This window comes from Mobula hypostoma, chromosome 6, assembly GCF_963921235.1.
Source record: "Mobula hypostoma chromosome 6, sMobHyp1.1, whole genome shotgun sequence".
Classification (NCBI taxonomy): domain Eukaryota; kingdom Metazoa; phylum Chordata; class Chondrichthyes; order Myliobatiformes; family Myliobatidae; genus Mobula; species Mobula hypostoma.
Window position 1 is genome coordinate 24,998,073 of NC_086102.1, and position 21,384 is coordinate 25,019,456.

The window sequence follows — 21,384 nt, forward strand, 5'->3', positions numbered from 1 at the left end:
CCACAAAGTCCTACAAAATATATCACTATTAGATTAACTGTTGGAATACCATGTTCAACCTTAGGCATATTTGGTCTGCACAACAACTGAACCTCTTGACCATGTCTCCATGCTTTTATGCATTTCAGTTGCTGCAAATGACTGGCTGATTAGATACTTGCATTAATGAGCAGGCGTACTAGTGTACCTAATAAAGTGGCCACTGAGTGTACATTACCAATCCACGTAAGTTCCTGTTCTGTTACTGAAAGGGAGTGAATTGGACATTAGTAGATGGCAATGAGAGAACAAGAGGATGGAAGTCAGGAAGCAAAGATTCCTTTAGGCTCTTAAATAGGAACATTTTTGGCCTGTTTCCAATGTGGCCAGCTAGCTCAAAAGAAATCTTTGGCACCAAGAATCCATTGAGTGGGGAAGCAGGGCTGGAGGTGTTGGGATGGAGGAAAGACGTCTCAGGGAAGGATAGAAAAGTTTATTGCTGAAATAGGATTGGCTAAACATCTTATAGATGTGCTGGTGAGTTAACTGGCTTCTGTAAATGATGCCTTAGTGTAAACAACTGGCAAAAGAATCACAGGGGAATTAATGGGCAAGATGTAGGGATACAGAGGAATAAGGAGAATGCTGAATCTGTGGAACTCATTGCCACAGACTGCTGTAGAGGTTGTGTGCTTAGCCCCTGTTCTACTCGCTTTGAGTGTGGCTAAGCACAGATCCAATACCATATTTAAGTTTGCTGATGACACCACTGTTGGCTGAATAAAAGAGGCTGAAAAAAATCTTTCTTTCTTTCTTTCTTTTCTTTTCTTTTTAAATCTTTTTATTAAGTAAGTATACAAAAAAGGTAAGCCATATAAACATTAATACAATGTTAAAGTATAATAAAATTCCAAAAGATAACAATACCAAAAAGAAAATACTACAAACAATGTAATTTAAGCATAAGAAACCAAGATAACATAATAGTATACTAAATTTTATATATATCAATGGAAAAAAAAGAAAAAAAACCCCCAAAAAAAAAACCCACCGTGCAGCTAACTAAAAGCAAAGCAAAGCAATGGGCTAACTTGAAACCAAACAGAGTTAAACTTAAAATCACGTCCTCAATCCCGACCTCCATTATAACAGTGAAAAAAAAACAAGAAGGGTAAATATTACATTAAATGAAAATATCGAATAAAAGGTCCCCAAGAAAAAAAAAAAATCAACATACAAAAGGGATACTGAAAATCAGGATGAGTGGTGCCATATTAAGACCTTCCTTCTCAATGTCAGCAAGAACAAAGAGCTAATTATTGACTTCAGGAGGAGGAAACTAGAGGTCCAGGAGCCAGTCCTCATCAGGAATTCAGAGATGAAGAGGGTCAGCAACTTCAAATTCCTCCATTATTATTTCAGAGGACCTCTCCCGGGCTCAGCACGTAAAGGCCATTAGAAAGAAAGCAGAACTGTGCCTCTACTTCCTTAGGAGTTTACGAAGATTTGACATGTCCTCTAAAACTTTTACAAAATTCTATAGCTGTGTGGTATAGAGTATATTGACTGGCTGCATCAGCTTGATATGGAAACACCAATGCCCTTGAATGGAAAATCTTACAAAATGTAGTGGATACAGGTAAAGTTCTCCCCACTACAGAGTATCTAAATGGAGACACCAGGAAATCTGCAGATGCTGGAATTTCAAGCAATACACATAAAAGTTGCTGGTGAACGCAGCAGGCCAGGCAGCATCTATTGGAAGAGGTATAGTCAACGTATCCCTTACAATAGATGCTGCCCGGCCTGCTGCTTTCACCAGCAACTTTCATGTGTGTTCATCTAAATGGAGAGCTGTCACAAAAAAGTAGCATCCATCATCAGGGATTCCCACCACCCATGTCATGCGCTCTTCTCACTGCTGCCATCAGGAAGGTGGTACAGGAGCCTCAGGGTTCACACCAGCATGTTCCGTAACAGTTATTACCCCTTAACTATCAGGCTCTTGAACCAAAGGGGATAACTTTATTCAGCTTCACTTGCCCATCACTGAACTGTTCCCACAACCTGTGGACTCAATTTAAAGGACTCTTCATCTCATCTTCTCCATTGACTGCTTATTTATTTATTATTATTTCTTTTTGCATTTGCATTGCACACTGGTTGTCTACCCCATTGATGCGGTCTTTCATTGATTTTGTTATGATTATTCTATTGACTTATTGAGTATGCCCACAAGAAAACGAATCTCAGGGTTGTATATGGTAACATGTATGTACTTTGATAATAAATTTACTTTGAACTTTGAAGTCAATGGATATATTTAAAGCAGAGCTTAATAGGTTCTTGCTTAGTAAGGAAGGGCACCAAGGGTTACAGGGAGAAGACAGTGGAATGGGGTTGAGGGGAATAATAAATTGATGAAATGGTGGAACTGACTCGATGGGCCAACTGGAATAATTTGCTCCTATGCCTTACTGTCTTATGTTTCAGATGGGATTACTCTGCTCGGAAATAGTATGAATGAATGATCCAAGTGATCTTCTTTTGTACTAGATGAAAGAAAAATCTATAGAAGGTCTTTAAAACACACCAACTGGCGGCTAAAATTTCACCCTCCCCCCCACTTCCTTTCCAAATACCAAAGAGGTATTTTGTTTTCAGCAATCAAATTATTCTTCCCATTTCCTGCCTGCTTCGAAAGCAGATCAACTTTGAACGTGTTTGAAAAGACGGATAGTAGGCCTTTATTACAACACTGGAGCTGTGACAGAGTGGCAGTAGAGCATCAAAAGCTGAACTTCCTCGTTTTGTACTTCAGTGTCATTGCTGAAGTCACAATGCTCTGAGTAAGGAGTGTTCAAGCCAAGCTGATTTCAGTACTGGTCCATCTTCCTACCATTAAGCAACACGCAGAGAAAAGGAAATAAAATATTTTAAATTTATTCCTTAAAAAAAACAGAAATGCTTTTGCAAAATAAAAAGATCAGCAGGACTCCCCAGGGACTGCAACAGGCGAAAAGCTGGCAAAAAAAATAATAAAGGGACAAGAAACTGGAGCAGGATCACGTCGTAATGTCCCCTGAGCCTTTTCTACCAATCAGTATGATCATAGACGACCCTTCACCCCATCTTCTTTCCTGTCCAGTCACCAAATCACGTGTTTTCCTTCAGTGTCCAGAAAAACAATATTTTTCCCCAAGGCTGCAATTTTAAAAACTTCAGGCAATGGGCTCAGATTTACTTTAAAAAGCAAGCAATTAACTATTTAAACCCCCAAAGTATTCTATAGCTCTGATTATAATGTAGTGTTTCCTGTAGTAAAGTGACAAATACTGCACATTTCCTCAGCATCACATTTTGCTTGTCAACTAACAGAAAACAAATTAAAACCAGCTCAAAGGAAAGAGATTCACTGGGAGGACAGATCACCAATTTCAAGATTGCTTCTTGTCATTCATCAGTACATAAGTGTAGAATAGATCAAATTGATTGTTACTGAGAATCTGATGCAACATAAAAAACAGTAAACATAAATACAAAAGCAATCCTATTAAACAATGTACAAGTTACTGTTGAGCGTGGCTCTATAATGTTCTGCCTTGTTCAAACAAGAGAACTACCTAGCAACAGGTGAAGACTCTTGTTTACAAGCTTGGGTAAAATGAATGGGATGTAGAAACCATTAAAAGATATTTACCTCACCTTAGTACGTTAATACTATGGACAAAGGCAGATTGCCATCATTTATTAGGATCAGTCCCCAAGATCACCAACTTCAGATGTTCCAAGATCCAGCTGTTTTCTACATAGGAGAACTTTAATAATAGGGATAGGTTGGATAGACTGGATGTGTTTTCACTGGAGCAAAACGGGCTGAGGGGTGATCTGATAGAGGTGTATACATTAAAATCATGAAATGCACAGATAGGGCAGATGGTAATGGCAGGGGTTTCAGAAACAAGACGGTATAGATTTAAGCATGAGAGGAAGTTGTTTTAAAGCAGATCTGAAAGCTTACACACACACACACACACACACACAGGATTAATATTGGGAACACGTTAATGCGACTTGTGGAATCAGATGCAATCACTAGGCTTTAGAGTAATTTAGAAAGGTACTTGAATAGGTGAAGCATTGAAGTATATGGTAAATGTGATTAAATATAGATAGGCAAAATGGTTGGCATTAATATTGTGGGCTGAAGGGCCAATTTTTGTGCTGTTCAACTCAAGAATGAAGTTCACTGTAGTACATAATAAACTTCAGAAACGGAACAGTGTAAAATTAGAATTAGTGAATTAAAGTTCAAAGTAAGTTTATTATCGAAGAATGTATATGTCACCATATACTAGTCTGAGATTCATTTTCTTTCAGGCATTCACAGCAGGTCAGAAAAATACAACTAATAAAGAACTACAAACAAGGACTGACAAACAACCAATGTACAAAGGAAGACAAAATGTCTAAATAAGTAAATAATGCTGAGAACACAAATCCTTGAAAGTGAGCCCACAGGTTGACAAATCAGTTCAGAGCTGAGGTGAGTGAAGTTCTCTACAATGGCTCAGGAGCCTGATAGTAGAGGGAAATAACAAGAATCCCAAGAAGGTAACCAGAATAATTAAAATAAAAGCTATTTTTGATCATTTCCAAATGGAAGAATCTTGACAATCTGAATAGGCCAAATATCCCAAGAGACATCAACTCTGTAGAGAACATGATGAGAGTATATCATACTTTATGGAGGGTTTTTTTTTGCCAAAGAGGGGGCAGGAATTTAAAGGTGCTCCCACAGGATTACTTTCGATCCAAAGTTTAGAAGAACCACAGAAATCATAAAATCATGACAGCAGGAAACAGCTGCCAGTTTAAAATGAGAGAGAGGAGGGGAGGGGGGAGGGTGGAAGAGGAAGAAGAAAAATCAATACTCACAACACAAACTGCTGGTCCCACAGGGGAATGGAAACACTGCTCATCACTGAACTAGACACCTTCTGCACTGGGTTGTCCAACTCCACGACACAGTATGGATGGATATGTTCTGCCAACACCAAACGCACACAGAACATTGTGTTCAGAACATGAAACCTAACGCTGACTGAAATAGAATTTAAAAACATTACAGCCCAAGGAGAAATTATACAACAGAACTTTGGAAGTTATTAATGGAACTATTATTTTTTAAATGCTAACATTTTAATTGTCTAAGGTTATATTTCAAGTTAAGCAAATGCACTGTGTTCGAACGAACTGTACTCAGTACACTATTTAGACACCATGACGTGATTACCAGCAATATCGGGAGCTGCAAGGCCCTCCACTTTGATGATCTTCACCTTAAGCTTCCGTTCATGAGCTCTAGGTGGTTTGGGAGGCGAGAGGATCTGCGAAGATAACTCTACATTTGACAAATTCTGAGAGATTGGGAAATTCTAAAGTGGGAAGGAAGAATTACACAGGTCAGAATGAATTGGTTACTGCTCAGATCTATTGCAACAGAAATCTAGTTAATTATATCCTGCCAAAGAACATACTCCTCATTAGGATTTTGCTTCTAAATTGGCCCTGTGTAGTCTAGTGGTTTATTTTGTAGACAAATGAGAGACCATGCATCAGATTAGCACCGTACTTAGGCTGTTTAAGCCAGTCATCACAGCTAAAAATAAATCAAAACTTTCATTTGCAAAAATCAAAACAACTCACCTTCTCTACTTAATACACTCTTCTGTGCATTAACCCAGCTTAGATCTTCCTTTGCATTCACTGCTCAGTTATTTATTGGATATGAGACTTGGCAGTGATTGCCTCCAACAGCCACCCAACACCCTCACGAGGCTTCCTTCCCTGTCATTTGCAGTGATTTCAGCTTATATCCAAACTCCTTTAACTAACTTTTCATGACTTATCTGCTTCCAAATCTTATCCAAAACATGCAACCTAAATTTATTAACAATCTTAGTCTCACACAGTCATTCAACCTTCAATACAGAAATAAAATTTCCCTTCAAAATTCCCCAAGTAGCTTGCCCTAAAATGATCAAATCAATCATTACCTAATCTAGTTTCACCAGTGTCAGCTTTGTTTGTGGCCATTGAGACATGTATTGAATTAACTTTTGCTTTACTGGTTTTTCTCTTCATCAAAACTCCATGAAGTCACGTTTGCTTAAAAAGTTGGTTCACCTTTTCAGTCCTGCACTAACCCCTCCAACAATCTCATTGATGGTCTGTCCAAATTCCTCCCTGATGTCACTTCACTGTCTAAACATGCTCCAGATTGCTTTTATCTGCTAAAGTTTCCTGACTAATTCATTCATACCTTCCGCATCTTCACTCATGCCCTTGGAACCTTAGTCAAGTAGGGAAGGCAGGAGAACATGTACCAGTCCTCACTGAGGGGTCAGCTTTCGGGTTCTGGGGTGTCAACATCTCAGATGCTCTATTCTGGGCACAGCACATTGATGCAATTACAAAGAAGGCACACCCATGGCTCTACTTTGCTAGGAGTTTGATGAGATTCAGTAGGTCACCAAAGACTCTTGCAAATTTCTGTGGAGGTACAGTGGAGCATATTCTGACTGGTTATATCACCGCCAGGTATGGAGGCTCTAGTGAACAGGATGACAAGGGTGAAGAGGGTTTAGATTCAGCAGTGCCTCATGAAGGTGACATCCTTCATTAAAGACCCTCACTGTCTGGGACATGCTCCCTTGTTACTACTGTCAGGGAGAAGAAACAGGAGCCTGAAGAGCCCACACTCACTGAATCAGGAACAGCTTCTTCCCCTCCACTCTCAGATTCCTGAACAGTCCATCAACTAATGAACATACTGTGTTAGCAGCACTACTAATTTAATAATTTATAGTAATTTTATGTCTTGCATGTCTTGCTGCCACAAAAGAAATCTTACATCACCTAAGACGTATAATGAACCTGATTCTGAATGGCTAACTTATCTCAAGACCTTTCTTGAAAAGAAACTCAAATCCATTTCCATAGCTTCTTTGACTTTTCCTTTCGTCCAACATTCCATTAAAATTTCTGTTTATCAAGATGAGAATAAACACCTTAACCAGCCAACGAGATCATGCGCATGTCTAGCAATAACATAGTATTCTTAGATAGAACAGTTACTAACTGGACTAGCATCCCATCCACTACTTCTCAGGGGAATGTAATTCTGCCATACATTTCAGTATGGTAGCGTAGTGGTTAGTGTAATGTCATTACAGTGCTGGTGATCCAAGTTCAATTCTGGCGCTGCCTGCAAGGAGTCTGTATGTTCTCCCTGTGACCTAGTGGGTTTCCTCCGAGTGCTCCAATTTCCTCCCATGTTCCAAAGAAGTGCAGTTTAGGTTCATTGGTCACATGGGTGGTGTGGGCTTGTAGGATCAGACAGGCCTGTTACCGTACTGTATCGCTAAATAAATAAACTTTTCTGAACTTAATGTTAGTTCTATATGATGTAGACCACCCTTCCTGCAGTTAAAAATTTCTGCTACCTATCCTACCAGATCTATTCAAAATCCTATAAACTCCACTTAAACTGTGTTGCAGATGCATTAGTTAGTCACCAGTTTTGCCCGCTTCTTGTAATACGACTTCCAAGGTCCAGCTGACATTCCGATGAATACCCGAGTAACACACACAAGATGATGGAGGAACTCAGCAGGTCAGGCAGCATCTATGGAAGCGAATAAGCAGTCAAATGTTTCAGGCTGAGATTCAGTCCCAAAATGTCAGCTGCTAATTCCCCTCCACAGAAGCTGCCTGACCTGCTGAGTTCCTCCAGCATTTGTGTATGTGTGGCTCTGTATTTCCAGCTTCTGCTGAATCTCTTGTGTCTGCTGAATCTCTTGCTGCATTCTTTCCCAAGTGAATACGTATTTTCCATGGTGTGGTGTGGAGCACAGTATCAAGCATTCCAAGCATGAGCCAACACAGGACCTCTCCGGCTGTGGCAAAGATCTACATTAACCTCGTCCTCATATTTTGTGCAAGTACCTCGTATTGTCATTGGTATCAATTTTCTCAGCTCGAAAGAGAAAAACTACCAACAAGCATAACCTTAGCACAGAAAGGAAGAACTTGTATGCTACAGGTATTTATGTGGTACAGTGCTAACAGGGCACAATTTTGATCCAGTCCAATAATTCATAAGACTATAAGAGACATGAGCAGAATTCAGCCATTCAGTCCCAATCCACACTGCCATTCTGTCATGGCTGACTGATTTTCTCTGTCCTGCCTCCAGGGGCGCTGTTCATTTTGTACACAGTTTGTTTTGTATAAACATCACTTTCTGTTCACAAGCTGTTTTTTAAACACTATTTCCTGTGCAGGTTATTTGCCTAGCTTTATACACAACGCACAGTGAGGACAGTACATTCCGTCTCAAGCCCATTTTCCTGTGCTACCCCCATAACCTTTGCCTCCCTTACTATCAAGAACTTGTTAACCTCTGTGTTAAATCTTCCCAATGACATACCCTTCACAGCTGTCTGTAGCAATGAATGCCACAGATTCACCAACCTCTGGCTGAAAAATATTTCTCCTCATCTCTGTTCCAAAGGGATATATTTCTATTATGAGGTGTGCCCTTTGGTCCTAGACTCCCACACTATATAAAAAAAACCTCTCCACATCCACTCAGTATAGGCCTTTCAATGTTTGATAGGTTTCAATGAGATCCCCTTCTCATTCTTCTAAACTTCAGCAAGTACAGGCCCAGAACCAACAAATGCTCCTCACAGGTTAACCCTTTCATTCCCAGGATAATTTTTATAATATACCTCCAAAGCCAGCACATCCTTTTGTTTTAGACAAGGGGCCCAAAACTGTTCATAATTAACCAAGTGCAGTCTGATCAATGTTTTATAAAGCCTTACAATCCTAAGCAAATATGTATCTTGGCAATTTATAATTCTACAGTGAACTGTGAAGGATTCCGACCTCATGTAGTGCAGTTATGTATTTTAAATCTAACACATTGCAGATTTAGTAATTTCATACTTACATTATTTTCCTTTAAAGGTGCAGCCTTCATAGTCAATAAAACCATTGGACGGGCTGAGGTTAGCATATCTTGCAACAGTGTATGAATAGTCTCTTGGTCTGTATCCCCTTCTGCTACCTAAGAGAGAAAAAGAAAAGACTGTGAAAGACGGGGTTCAGAACACAATCAAACGTGCCTTCAGTACCAAGTTTTGGTGGATAGCACCCAAGTAGATCCTGTGAGATCAGGAATTTATCTGGTTTCAGACAAGAGGCTGAAATTTGGTAATAGGCTCACATTTATAGAAAAGTATGGTATGGCATCATTATACCTTCAAACGTCCACCAACTTAAACCAAATTTTGTGAAGAGACTCATTGTAAGTTAATGATGAAATTTATTCACAACTTTGAGAAGTGCATCTGACTTGAAATGGCAAATAAATTGATGTTTTGTTTCAGAAACTGATTTGACTACTGAACTGACTAACTCTTCTGTCTGATCGTATAGTCCAAAAATCTATCCTATTCTTGAATGTACAACTTCGCAGAGTTGAGAATTTTGAAGATTCACAACCCACAGAAGAAATTCCTGGCTTTTAAAATTCAGCTTCAAAGACTTCAGAGGGTGAATTTCTACCCCCTTAAGGTTAGGCAAGTGGCTTCTTGCACAGATGATCATGTTGTAATAGCTCCTTCTTCACATATTACATACAGGTGAAAATAATTTTAAAAGGTGATTAAATAGTATGATTTAACCTATGTGGAACTAAGTGAACTGGATCAGGTTGTCCCAGATTGATTTTTAGGTTGCCTAGGTTTGCCTGAACTCAGCTGACAGTAACATGACAATGACTTCTGTGCCTGTGCTCTTGATGAGGCATTCCAAAATATCCAGAAAAATTTCCTGCTGCTGTAATCTCAAGATGGGAGTGCTTTACCAAATCACCAGATGTCTCTTTTTTAGCTCAAAGTTCAAAGTAAACGGAACCTCCTACTCTGAATTTTACCTCTAGGGTTCGCAATAGCAAAGCTGTAAAGTAACAAGACAAATAAATTAACAGAAAAATCAAAACTTAGTGACTCACTTCCTGCTTAACTTTTGGTGTCACCTTCAGTTTTAAGCTTTGACAGTCCACAAGGCTCCACGTAACTCTTACAACGTCAGTTTCTTGAACGTCAATCTGCAGCTGTGGAAACAAGAATAAAGTTACTGAAAGGTAGGTTGCTCTTATCCTGTTCCAAATTAGGATGTAGTTATACTGCAAATAGTAGTTTGCCATGGTCCTAATAACTGGGGACTGGTAGACCCAAGTTCTACTGACTACCTCATGCAGCATTAATAATGTGCAGTTGTGGTTCACTGCCTCTGCTTGATCTCTCAATATTGACCAAAATGAACCAACTATACTATCCTTTCAAGGTGCCTCTCCTCCAGCTGTGATTTAGGACTGACCTCGCTTGATGCCAACTTTGTGTGCCCAACCATATAACAGTACAGCACAAGAACAGGCGCTTTTGCCTATGCTCCCTGTGCTGAGCAGGACGCTGAAGAAAATGATCAGTATCCCTCCATTCACTGCCCATCAAAGTGCCCTCATGTTGCTGTTCCTCTCGTACCTTGTGGCTCAATGGGCATCAACATTTCCGTTAGCACTTTGTTTTTTCACCAGGCCGATCTGCTAGCTCGACGCTCAACCCAGTACAGATGGAAAACATGCAAGGAACCAGCTGGATTCGAACCAGGACCACTTGCCTTGGAGTACAGTGAAGGTGCCACTATACCACCGGCCAGCAAAGTGCCCATAAAAATGCCTCTTAATCATAGCTATATCTGCTTCCACCACTTTCCCTGGCATCACGTTCCATGCATTTACCACTCTGTGTAATAACAATTTTGCCTTGTAAATCTCCTTTAAAATTATTTCACATTAAAGCAATGCCCATGTGCATTTGACATTTCCACCCTGATAATAAGATTCTGTTTCCCTACCTATTCCTCTCATAATCTTATATACGTTAATCAGGTTATCCTCTGCCTCATGCTCCAGAGAAAACCAAGTTTGTTCAATATTTTATCATTAATACTGTCTAGTCCAGGCAAAACCCAAGTGAACAACTTCTACATCATCTCCGTCACCACATCCTTCCTGTGATATGGCCAAATCATTGTTTTCTAGCATTTACAACCACTTCTTGACCTTATACTGACCTTGGAGACTGTGAAGGCAAGCTCGCCATACACCTTCTCTACCACCCTATCTTTCCACTTTCACGGAGCTATGGACTTGGATCCCAAGATCCACCAATACATTAATCCTCCCAGGTGTCCTGTCAATTGCAGTATACTTTCCTCCTATGTTTCATGTCCCAAAATGCAACATCTCCATGGGATAAATGGAAATACTGCCCATATTTCCAATTAATTAATGCACCAGTATTGATGGCTTCTCTTTCCCTCCCACCATATTTAACCAAGCTTCCCCAGAGGTTCTTGCCACAGCTCCCCCCTGTATACAGCATCCAGTAGTATAGCTTACTCGGTTGGTAGGCCTCATCTCATTCACTCTTCCTCCAGAAACTCCACTGCTCCCCCACCCACTCCCCAACTCTGAGACGCACTTTTATCCTGTAATGGTCACTTTTCACCTTTTATTGCTGTTGTTTTGCATATTTACACACCAACTTGTAATAGTGCCAGTAATATTATGCTGTCTTATATAAATATGCAACTTGCAACTTGTGTCAACCCGTCAATGCTCAGGCCATGACACTCCGGGAGTTGTTCTAATATTATTTTGTGACATTTTATGCTGCATCATAACTATATATGCTGCGTGTGACCGTACGGATGTACGGTGTTTTGCACCTGGCCCTAGGGGAACAATGTTTTGTTTAGCTGTATACATGTGAAAGGTTGAATAATAGTAATCTGGAACCAGAACTACAATTTCAAGGAAACACCTGGAAGTTCAAAGGGCATCGCCTTCAGCCTCCAATTCCACTCTCCTATTACTGATAACAACCTCAGCCATGCCAAATACCTCAGGCTGGAGCATACTATTAGCCATCTTTGCCTGAAGATGATTTTCACACTGCACAATAGTTGTTTAAGAGTCACCACCTCCTTCTTGAAGGCAATTAAGGGACGAGCAACATATCGCCAATCAAAGTTCAACTAAATAACCAGTAATGCCTTGGATTAACCCTTGCCCCCTTTTTAACCAACTGAGCATTTGTGGTCCTCCAATTCTGGTCTTCAAAATAACACTTCTGCCATTTCCTTTGATCAGTCTGCAATGTATTTCCTCCAGGCGTGACAATTTATCCACATTTAAAGCTACGGTGCTGCTGCATACTTCCTTCATTAACAACACGCACCCCCATCCAATATTTAATATGATTCAAAGGTTCATCCTCTCTCTCTTTGAACTGGCATCCCACTCACTATTCTTCACTTCATTCTTATGCTAAAAAAACAACTGCATGTCAAATTAGTGTAAATTTAAACACAAAGAAAACACTGATTGGTATTACCCTACAATTGTTAGACCATACGAACATATTGCATAGGAGCAGGATTAGACTATTCAGCTCAGTGAGTCTGCCATGCCATAATGGCCGATTTATTATCCCTCTCAACCTCATTCTCTTGTCTTCTCCCTAAAACTTTTTACTCCTTTACTAATCAAGAACCCATTAACATCCACTTTAAAACACCCAATGACTTGGAGTCCACTGCTCTTTGTAGTGATGAATTGCAAAGATTCACCACCCTCTGGTGGAAAAAAAAAGTCCCCCTCATCTTTGTTCTAAAGGGATGCCCTTCTATTCAGAGGCTGTGTATGGGCAGGTGCAGAACTTTCGCCGCTTGCAGGGATAAGTGCCGGGAGGGAGATTAGTGGGCAGAGACGAATGGAGAAGCTAACCAAGATCCCTGTGGAAAGCTGGGGTGGGGGTAGGAGGTAAAGATATGTTCAGTGGTAGGATTCCTTTGGAGATGGTGGAAGGTGTGGAGAGTGATGTGTTGGACGTAGAGGCTCATGGGGTGGCAGGTAAGGATAAGGCAGCAAGAAGATGGGGTGAGTGCAAATGTTTGGGAAATGGAGAAGATGTGGGCGATGGCAGTATCAATGGTTTTAGCCCAAAAAGTCAACTGTATATTCATTTCCATAGGTGCTGCCTGACCTGCTGAGTTCCTCTTGCATTTTGTATGTGCTGCTTTGAATTTCCAGCATCTGCAGATTTTCTCGTGTAATGAATGAAAATTCCAGTTTAATAATCAAAGGTTATATTTTGAAGGAATAATGATTTATGGTGAAAATTAAGGTCAACAATTTTCCCATTAATTTTTTAATGTTAATTAAAATGTCTCCCTACAATTATTGCAAAGGCAATAGGCGTCCTTAAATGAATTAATGCTGTTTTAGACCACAGTACTGTGTCCCAGCTAAATATATTAAATTACATTCTATTTGTAGTTATCTGAAATGCACTTTGAAAATTAATGATGCCATGTGACTTGGCATGAGCTGTTATTTATCCAAGTTGAACTCTTCATTTGGTGCTAAAATCGTTTCTCAAAATAAATAGCAATCTAAACTCAGTGGCCACTTTATTAGGAATGGAGTGGAACCCAGTGTGATCTTTTCCTGCTGTAGCCCATCCACTTCAACGTTCTTCAGAGATGCTCTTCTCCACACCACTGTTGTACTCTGACCATCATTGTTACTGTCAGGAAGGAGATACACAAGGTAGAAGACACACACTCAGCAATTCAAGAACAGCTTCTTCTCTTCTGTCACGTGATTTCTAAATGACATTGAACCTATGAATAATGTCACTTTTTTATTATTTCTGTTTAGCACTATTTTTAGTTACCAGAAGGGCATCCCTTTAGTAACTATTTTACATATACTTCCTGTAATTTATTTTTTCTCTATTTATTATGTACTTATTTGTAACACTGCTGCTAAGCTAACAAATTTCAAAACCTATGCCAGTGATATTAAACCTGATTCTGATTGTACCGTGTTTATTTGAGCTACTGTCACTTTCTAGTCTGACCTCTCTCATTAACAAGATGCTTTCACCCACAGAAAAGCCACTCACTGGATACTTTTTATTCTTCGCACCATTCTCTGTGAACGCTAGAGCCTGCTGTGTGTGAAAATCCCAGGTCAACAGTTTGAGCTACTCAAACCTCCCCACATCTGGCACCAACAATGATTCCACAGACAAGGTCACTGAGATCGTATTTCTTCCCCATTTTGACATTGACTCTGAACAACAACTGAACCTCTTGACCATACCTGCAGACTTTTATACATTGAGTAGCTGCCACATGATTTGATGTTGCTGATTAGATATTTGTATTAATGAGCAGGTGTACAGGTATACCTAATAGTGTATAATAAAGTATTTTAAGAACATCCAGAAACATTTCACAATCATTTTATCACTGGAAAACAGAATGAACTTACAAATGCACTGGGACCCTCAGAGAATAGAATGATGAGTACTTTTGGAAGAGAAGTTATTTAGTTGAACAAAATGGCCCATAATAGAAGAAAAGTGGCTAAAAAAAAATCAAGAACCCAGGAATTATTACTGAAGAAAAGAATTAACTCAAAAGTAACAGTCCTGTTATTCTAGAATCAGGTTGAAAGAACAATGAAGAGAATTGTAAGCACGATATACAAGTTCCTAATTATTTCAAAGTTGCATTGCATTTATAATTAATGATCCAATATTCTTATAGCATGTTATAAAATTTGATTCAAAGAAACCAAACTGAACCTCCACAAATCTACCAAGTTTGTGGAGGAGTAACCTTGTGTTGGCTTAAGAGTAAAGCTTATTACTCAAGTACCTATATACAACCCTACACTTTCCTGTGGGCATTCTTAGCATATCTGTAGAATAGTAACTAGAACAGGATCAATGAAAGATCAACTAGGATCTCTATGCAGAATACGAACCATCTACAAACACCCTTTGCCTTCTGTGGACAAGCTAATTCTGGATCCACAAAGCAAGATCTCCTTGGATCCCATGACTCATTACTTTCTAAATAAACCTTGCATGGTTACCCTTAAAGTGCCTTACTGAAATCCATATACACTGCATCCACTACCCTATTTTCATCAACGTGTTTTGTTACGTCCTCAAAGAATTCAATCAGGCTCACAAGACGTGACCTGCCCTTGACAAAGCCATGCTGACTATCCCTAATCAGATTATGTCTCTCCAAATGCTCCTAAATCCCGCCTCTCAGGATCTTCAACAACTTGCCCACCACTGAAGTCAGACCCACTGGTCTATAATTTCCTGGGCTATCTTGACTGCCTTTCTTGAACAGGGGAACAACATTTGCTGCTTTCCAATGCTCTGGTATTTCTCCAATCCCTATTGATGATGCAAAGATTATCACCAGAGGCTCAGCAATCTCCTCCCTCGCTTCCCACAGTAGCCTGGGGTATATCTCGTCCGGTCCCGTCGACTTATCTAACATAATACCTTTCAACAGCTCCAACACATCCTCTTTCTTAAATGTCTATACACTCAAGTGCTTCAGTCCACTGTAAGTCATTCCCACAATCGCCAAGGTCCTTTTCACTGGTGAATATTGAAGCAAAGTATTCGTTAGGTACCTCTGCTACCTCCTCTGGGTTTCCATGCACGTTTCCATTATGGAACCTGATTGGTCCTATTCTCACATGGCTCATCCTCTTGCTCTTGTAGAATGCTTTGGGGTTTTCCTTAATCCTGCTCGCCTTCTCATGGCATTTAAGCTCCTTCCTAGCAACCTTGTAATTTTCTAGAGCTCTAACAGTACCTAGTTTCTTGAACCGTTTGTAAGCTTTTCTTTTCTTCTTAACTAGATTTTCCACATCCTTTCTACACCATGGTTCTTTTACCCTACCATCCTTTCCCTGCCATGCAAATGTTCCCTGAACAACCTGCCACATTTCTGCCATGCATTTCCCTAAGAACATCTGCTCCCAATTTACGTTCCCAAGTTCCTGCCTAAAAGCATCATATTTCCCCCTACCCAAATTAAATGTTTTCCCAAATTGTCTGCTCCTATCCATCTCCAGTACTACGGTAAAGGAGATAGAGTTGTGATCACTACCTCCAAAATGCTCTCCCTCCGAGAGATCTGACACCTGACGAGGTTCATTTCTCATACCAGATCAAGTACAGCCTCTCCTCTAGTTGGCTTATCTACATATTGTGTCAGGAAACCTTCCTGAACACACCTAACAAACTCCATCCCATCAAAACCCCTTGCTCTAAGGAGATGCCAGTCAATATTAGGAAAGTTAAAATCACCCATCACAACAACCCTATTATTGCACCATTCCAGAATCCGCCTCCCTATTTGCTCCTTGATGTCTTTGTTACTATTGGGGGGGTCTGTTAAAAAAAAACACCCAGTAGAGATATTGCCCCCTTCCTGTTTCTGACTTCCACAATGACTCAGCAGATAATCCCTCCACTTCTGCAGCTATGATACTATCCCTGATTAGCAATACCAATCCCCCACCTCTTTTGCCTTCTGCCCTGTCCTTTTTGAAACATCTAAAGCCCGGAACGTTCAGCAGCCATTCCTGCCCCTGAGGCATCGAAGTCTCTAATGGCCACATCATCATATTTCCACATATTGATCCATATGGCTCATCCACCTTGTTTATGATACTCCTTGCATTAAAATAGATACATCTCAAACCATCTGGCTGAGTGCAATAGAAAATAACTTGATTTATTTCTGGAACATTACTGCTGTTTTATGGAAAATTTTGCGCAAGGTGGAAAAGAAAAGCAGGAAAATAAGAGGCAAAATAAATGCTGGTTCAGCAGCAAACCATGAAACATTCCCTGCCGCCAAGAAGGCTTCCCTGAAATAATAATAATTGTGCGTAGAAATTTTCAAGCCATACCTCAATATGAAGTGGAGACACTTGGACATTGAAGGATTCCATTCCCATAGCAACAGGTGACTCCCGTGTCACCGAGATGGAAAATTGGGCGTAGTCTCCGGTCACTAGGCATCTGAACACCTGAAAACAAGTTCACAAGTTTATTGTGGAGCCTGTGCCAGTTTAGGAGATTGACTATCCATCACCTACAGCTCACGTCTCACAGGTTAGTTACATATAGTACACCAACTACCTTGGTCCAAAATGATTAATCACCCAATGATCCCTTTTTAAAAAAGAAAACACAGGTAGTTTTGTCTGACACTGTTCATCACCCGCAAATTCCAGCACAAGCTGGTGTGAGCCTCATCAATCAATTTCTGGTCCCACTTATCCAGCTGTCCGTTAGGCGTTGCTCATGCACAAGCCGAGGAAAGGAGTTCAGTGGAACACGTTAAAGCCAAAGTCAAGTTTATTGTCAGATGCCAAGTACGTGCATACACCATGCCATGAAAGACTTCCTCAAGAAGCATCAGATATATGACACAAGAAAAACAAATTAACAACCATAAATTGTACAAATTTATACAAGAACACAATTGGTAAAATAAAGTCCAATGAAGTGGAAAGTGGTTATAGTGTTGCTATAGTGAGGTAATAATTAGAATTGCGCAGGTTGGTTCAAGAAGAAATAGTTGACAATAATTTATGCTGGAAATGTAAAAATGAGGTGGGCACATATTTTCACATGATTTGGGAGTGTTCCATGGTTCATTCATTTTGGTGTAAAGTTCTCGATCTGTTAGGGAATTGGTCGGGTTCCACACTGCCCTTGTGCCCACGGCTTTGTCTCTTGGGTGATAGGACAATGATACCTAATGTAAACAATGACAAATTTACTATTTTAAAGATGGGTCTCATCACAGTTGCAAGAATTATATTGTCAAACTGGAAAAAACCCAGATGTCCCACTGTGAAGGAATGGACTGAGGAAATGATTAAGATTTCATCATATGAACACATGTTAGGAAGAATTAACAGTGAGGGAAAAGTGCAAGACACGTGGGATCAATTTTGGTTGTATGTTAATTTAAACTTAAATTAGAACTTCTTTTTGTCTCCAAGTTTTATTTGTTTTCCTGTCATGGGATGGCTGTGTAAATATGCTGTATTGTATCTGCTCTGTGATATGCTGTGCTGCTTTGTAAAATAAGAATAAATAATAATAAAAATTTGAATTAAAACAAAAGAAGAAAATAGTTGACGGGAAGCAGCTGTTCATGAACCTGATGGTGTGGGATTTCAGGTGTCATGAGCCCTACAGTCCTTGTATTTGTTAATTATCATCTTATCTAGAGTTATTAAGCCCTTGTACTTCCTGTTTGTCAAGTTTATTTTGACTGGCACAGGTTTTCAGCGTACTGCACTTATTGAAAGCGGAGTCCAAATTAGTGCAGGTCCTTATGTGTTTCGAGAAGGATTCGTCTCACAGAGTTCTTAGACAAGCAACTGAAGTTCATTTGAAATTCCTGAGTAAACTCGTTTCTGTCTTTACATGGGAGTCTGTCATTCCTCCGCACCCGAGTTCAGTCATTTGACAGTGCACACCGTGACATCAGTCTCATGTACCTCCTTCCCAATGACAGCCACAAAAAGATGGCATGACCCAGAACGTTGGTGGTCTTTGATGACTGATGCTGCTGTTTTGAGGCAGTGCCTCATGCAGACACTTTCAACGGTGGGAGAGATTTCCATGTGACGTACTGGGCCGAGGCCACTACACCGCAGCATATTTTCCTGGGCGTTTGAGCCACTGTTCCAAACCAAGTTGCAACCACTTAGTGGTGCCATCAGAACTAAAGAAGTTAGCCAAGCCTCCACATTGCAGATAAAAGGAGATAATTGTGGTTCAGTAGGTAGCAGTTGAACCTGAAACCTTTTGATTGAAAGGCTGTTTCAGCAACTAAAATCAATTTCAAAAGCAAAATCTGGTTCAGTTGAGAGACATCCTAGGTTAAGGGATGTACAGAGGAAATTACAGAGTTCCTTTCTTTAATCTTCCAAGTACTTATAGATTATGCATATTACTCAAAGACTGCAATACTACAATTGTTATAACCCCTTAACAAAAATGTAGCATGGGAACAAATTTTGTAATTAGACCAACTACATTCTCATCCAGTATATACCTGTATATTAGTGTGTGCTTTTCTTACTGGAGGTCTGCAATCATTGCTGGCAAGTGTGCGTGCGTATATATACACCATCAGTTAATCAGGGCAGCCACTTATTTGGGACAACTCTTAAAGAACAAAAACTAATTGTCAAAATAGCCGGGATTCCCTTTGTTTATTGGGGACACTATGCTGTTTAATTAGGACAGGAGACTGTTGCTGAACAGTTTCTAAGTAGCGTTAGTTGCGAGCACTTGTTGTGACCATACTTGGAGCGAACAGTTTTTAAATAATGTCACTTGCACGTGTTTTGTGTTCAAAAAGTAGTGAATTTTGTCACTGACAGTTGGCAAAAAGTAAGCAGAAAGACAATTCAGAACTGCTTTGCTCACTGTGGTTTTAATCATTCAATGCTTGGAGTTGCCAGAAACAGCTGAGAGTGAAAATGAAATGATTTTACTACTTCAATAAGTTAGAAACTACGATGCATTTTTATAATTTTCATACTGTCGCCTTTCCGTGAGCTTGAATCAGTCTGGCCATTCTCCTGTGATCTCTCTCATTAACAAGATGTTTTGACCTTGAACTACCACTCATTGGAGGATGTTTTTTTTGCGCCAATCTCTGTAAACTCTAGACTGTTGTGCATGAAGATCCCAAAAGATCAGCAGTTTCTGAGATACTCAAACCACACCATCTGGTACCAACAATCATTCTACAGTCAAAGTCACTCAGATCACATTCCTTCCCCCTTTTCTAGTGTTTGGTTTGAACAACAACTGAATCTCTTGACCATGAGGTTTTATGCATCAAATTGCGGCCACCTGAATGGCTAATTAGATATTTACATTAGCAAGGTGTATGGGTACCTAATAAATTGGTCACAAAGTACATCGCTGTTAGCAAAAAGTTATCCATTAGACTAGAAGCTACGATGCAATCAATTGCTGTACACACGGGTCATTGATGCAAATAAATATTGACTTAATGGATGACTTCAAGTGGTTTTTGGAGATATTCCTTGAAGTGCATCACATGCTATGAAAAGCAGAGGTGATCTAATAGGATCAATGTTAAGCATGTGGTTAAAAGAGCAAATTCAATGGTCGGATAAAAAGTGAAATAAGATCATTAAAACATAGGAGCAGAATTAGGTTATTTGGCCTATTAAGTCTGCTCTGCCACTCCATCATGGCTGATGTATTATCCCTCTCAACCACATTCTCCCGCCTTCTCCCCATAACCTTTGACACCCTTACTAATAACGAACCTATCAAATGTCCACTTTAAATATACCAATGACTTGGCCTCCACAGCCGTCTGTGGCAATGAATTCCGCAGATTCACCATGCTCTGGCTAAAGAAATTCCTCCTCACCTCTGTTCTAAAGGGATGTCCCTCTTTTCTGAGACTGTGCTCCCAATTATAGGAAACATCCTCTCCACATCCACTCTATCTAGATCTTTATGAGAAGCATGAAAACAACCTGGGGGGGGGGGCTGAAAGGGGTGGTGGTGATGGACCCTCTGAAAGTACTAACACACTCAAGCCCAGCCAGAGCCAGTTCGAGTGTCTCAAGAAGCATACGATCCAGAAAGTATTCACCTTGCAGGGGTGGGGGCCATTGCAGGCATCATGGCAACAGAAAGTTTTCCAAAGCCAAAATAAATCATTAAAGTAGCTACTCTTTCCAAATGTCTCCAGAATTATTAAAAAGACAAGGTTTAGAAAGGTATCAGAATTTAACTTTCAGTAACATGGGGGCAAAGTTGAAAAGGGTGATGAATACGGGCTGAAGTTACCATATTTGAATGCATATGGTATATGGACTAATGTAGATGGATCTTGTAGCATAGTTAAAAATTGGCAGGTATGATGTGGACATCAATGAATCATGGCTGAAAGAAGATCAGGGTTGGGAATTTAACATCCTAAGTTACACATTGTATTGAAAGGACAGGCCTTTAGGCAGAGGAGGTGGGATGGCTCTGTGGGTAAAAAAAATGAAATCAAATCCTTGGAAAGACGTGACATACTCCTTGTGGGTAGAGTTCCAAAACTGAAAGGGTAAAAAGACCCTAAAGGGAGTTATATGCAGGCCTCCAAATAGTAGCTGAGATATGGGGTACAAATTATGACAGGAGTTAGAAACGGTATGTAATATTATGTCAGTCATGGCAGATTTTAATATGTAGGCAGATTGGGAAAAATCAGGTTGGTGCTAGACCCCAAGAGAAAGAATTTGTAGAATGCCTACAAGATGGCTTTTTAGAATAGCTTCTGGTTGAGCCCACCAGGGAAAAGTCAATT

At 40.0% G+C, this 21,384-nt stretch overlaps 1 protein-coding gene across 1 annotated transcript in view; it reads right to left on the reverse strand.

The window, feature by feature from the left end:
* LOC134347877 (C2 domain-containing protein 2) overlaps positions 1-21,384 on the reverse strand; it is a 94,520-nt gene that overhangs the window by 55,940 nt on the left and 17,196 nt on the right. The window contains exons 3-7 of the mRNA XM_063050437.1: positions 16,922-17,041; positions 10,067-10,168; positions 9,002-9,118; positions 5,276-5,417; positions 4,918-5,026 (exon numbers count right to left, since the gene is read on the reverse strand). Coding sequence (XP_062906507.1) covers positions 4,918-5,026; positions 5,276-5,417; positions 9,002-9,118; positions 10,067-10,168; positions 16,922-17,041 — 590 coding nt within the window. The remainder of the gene's footprint in view (positions 1-4,917; positions 5,027-5,275; positions 5,418-9,001; positions 9,119-10,066; positions 10,169-16,921; positions 17,042-21,384) is intronic.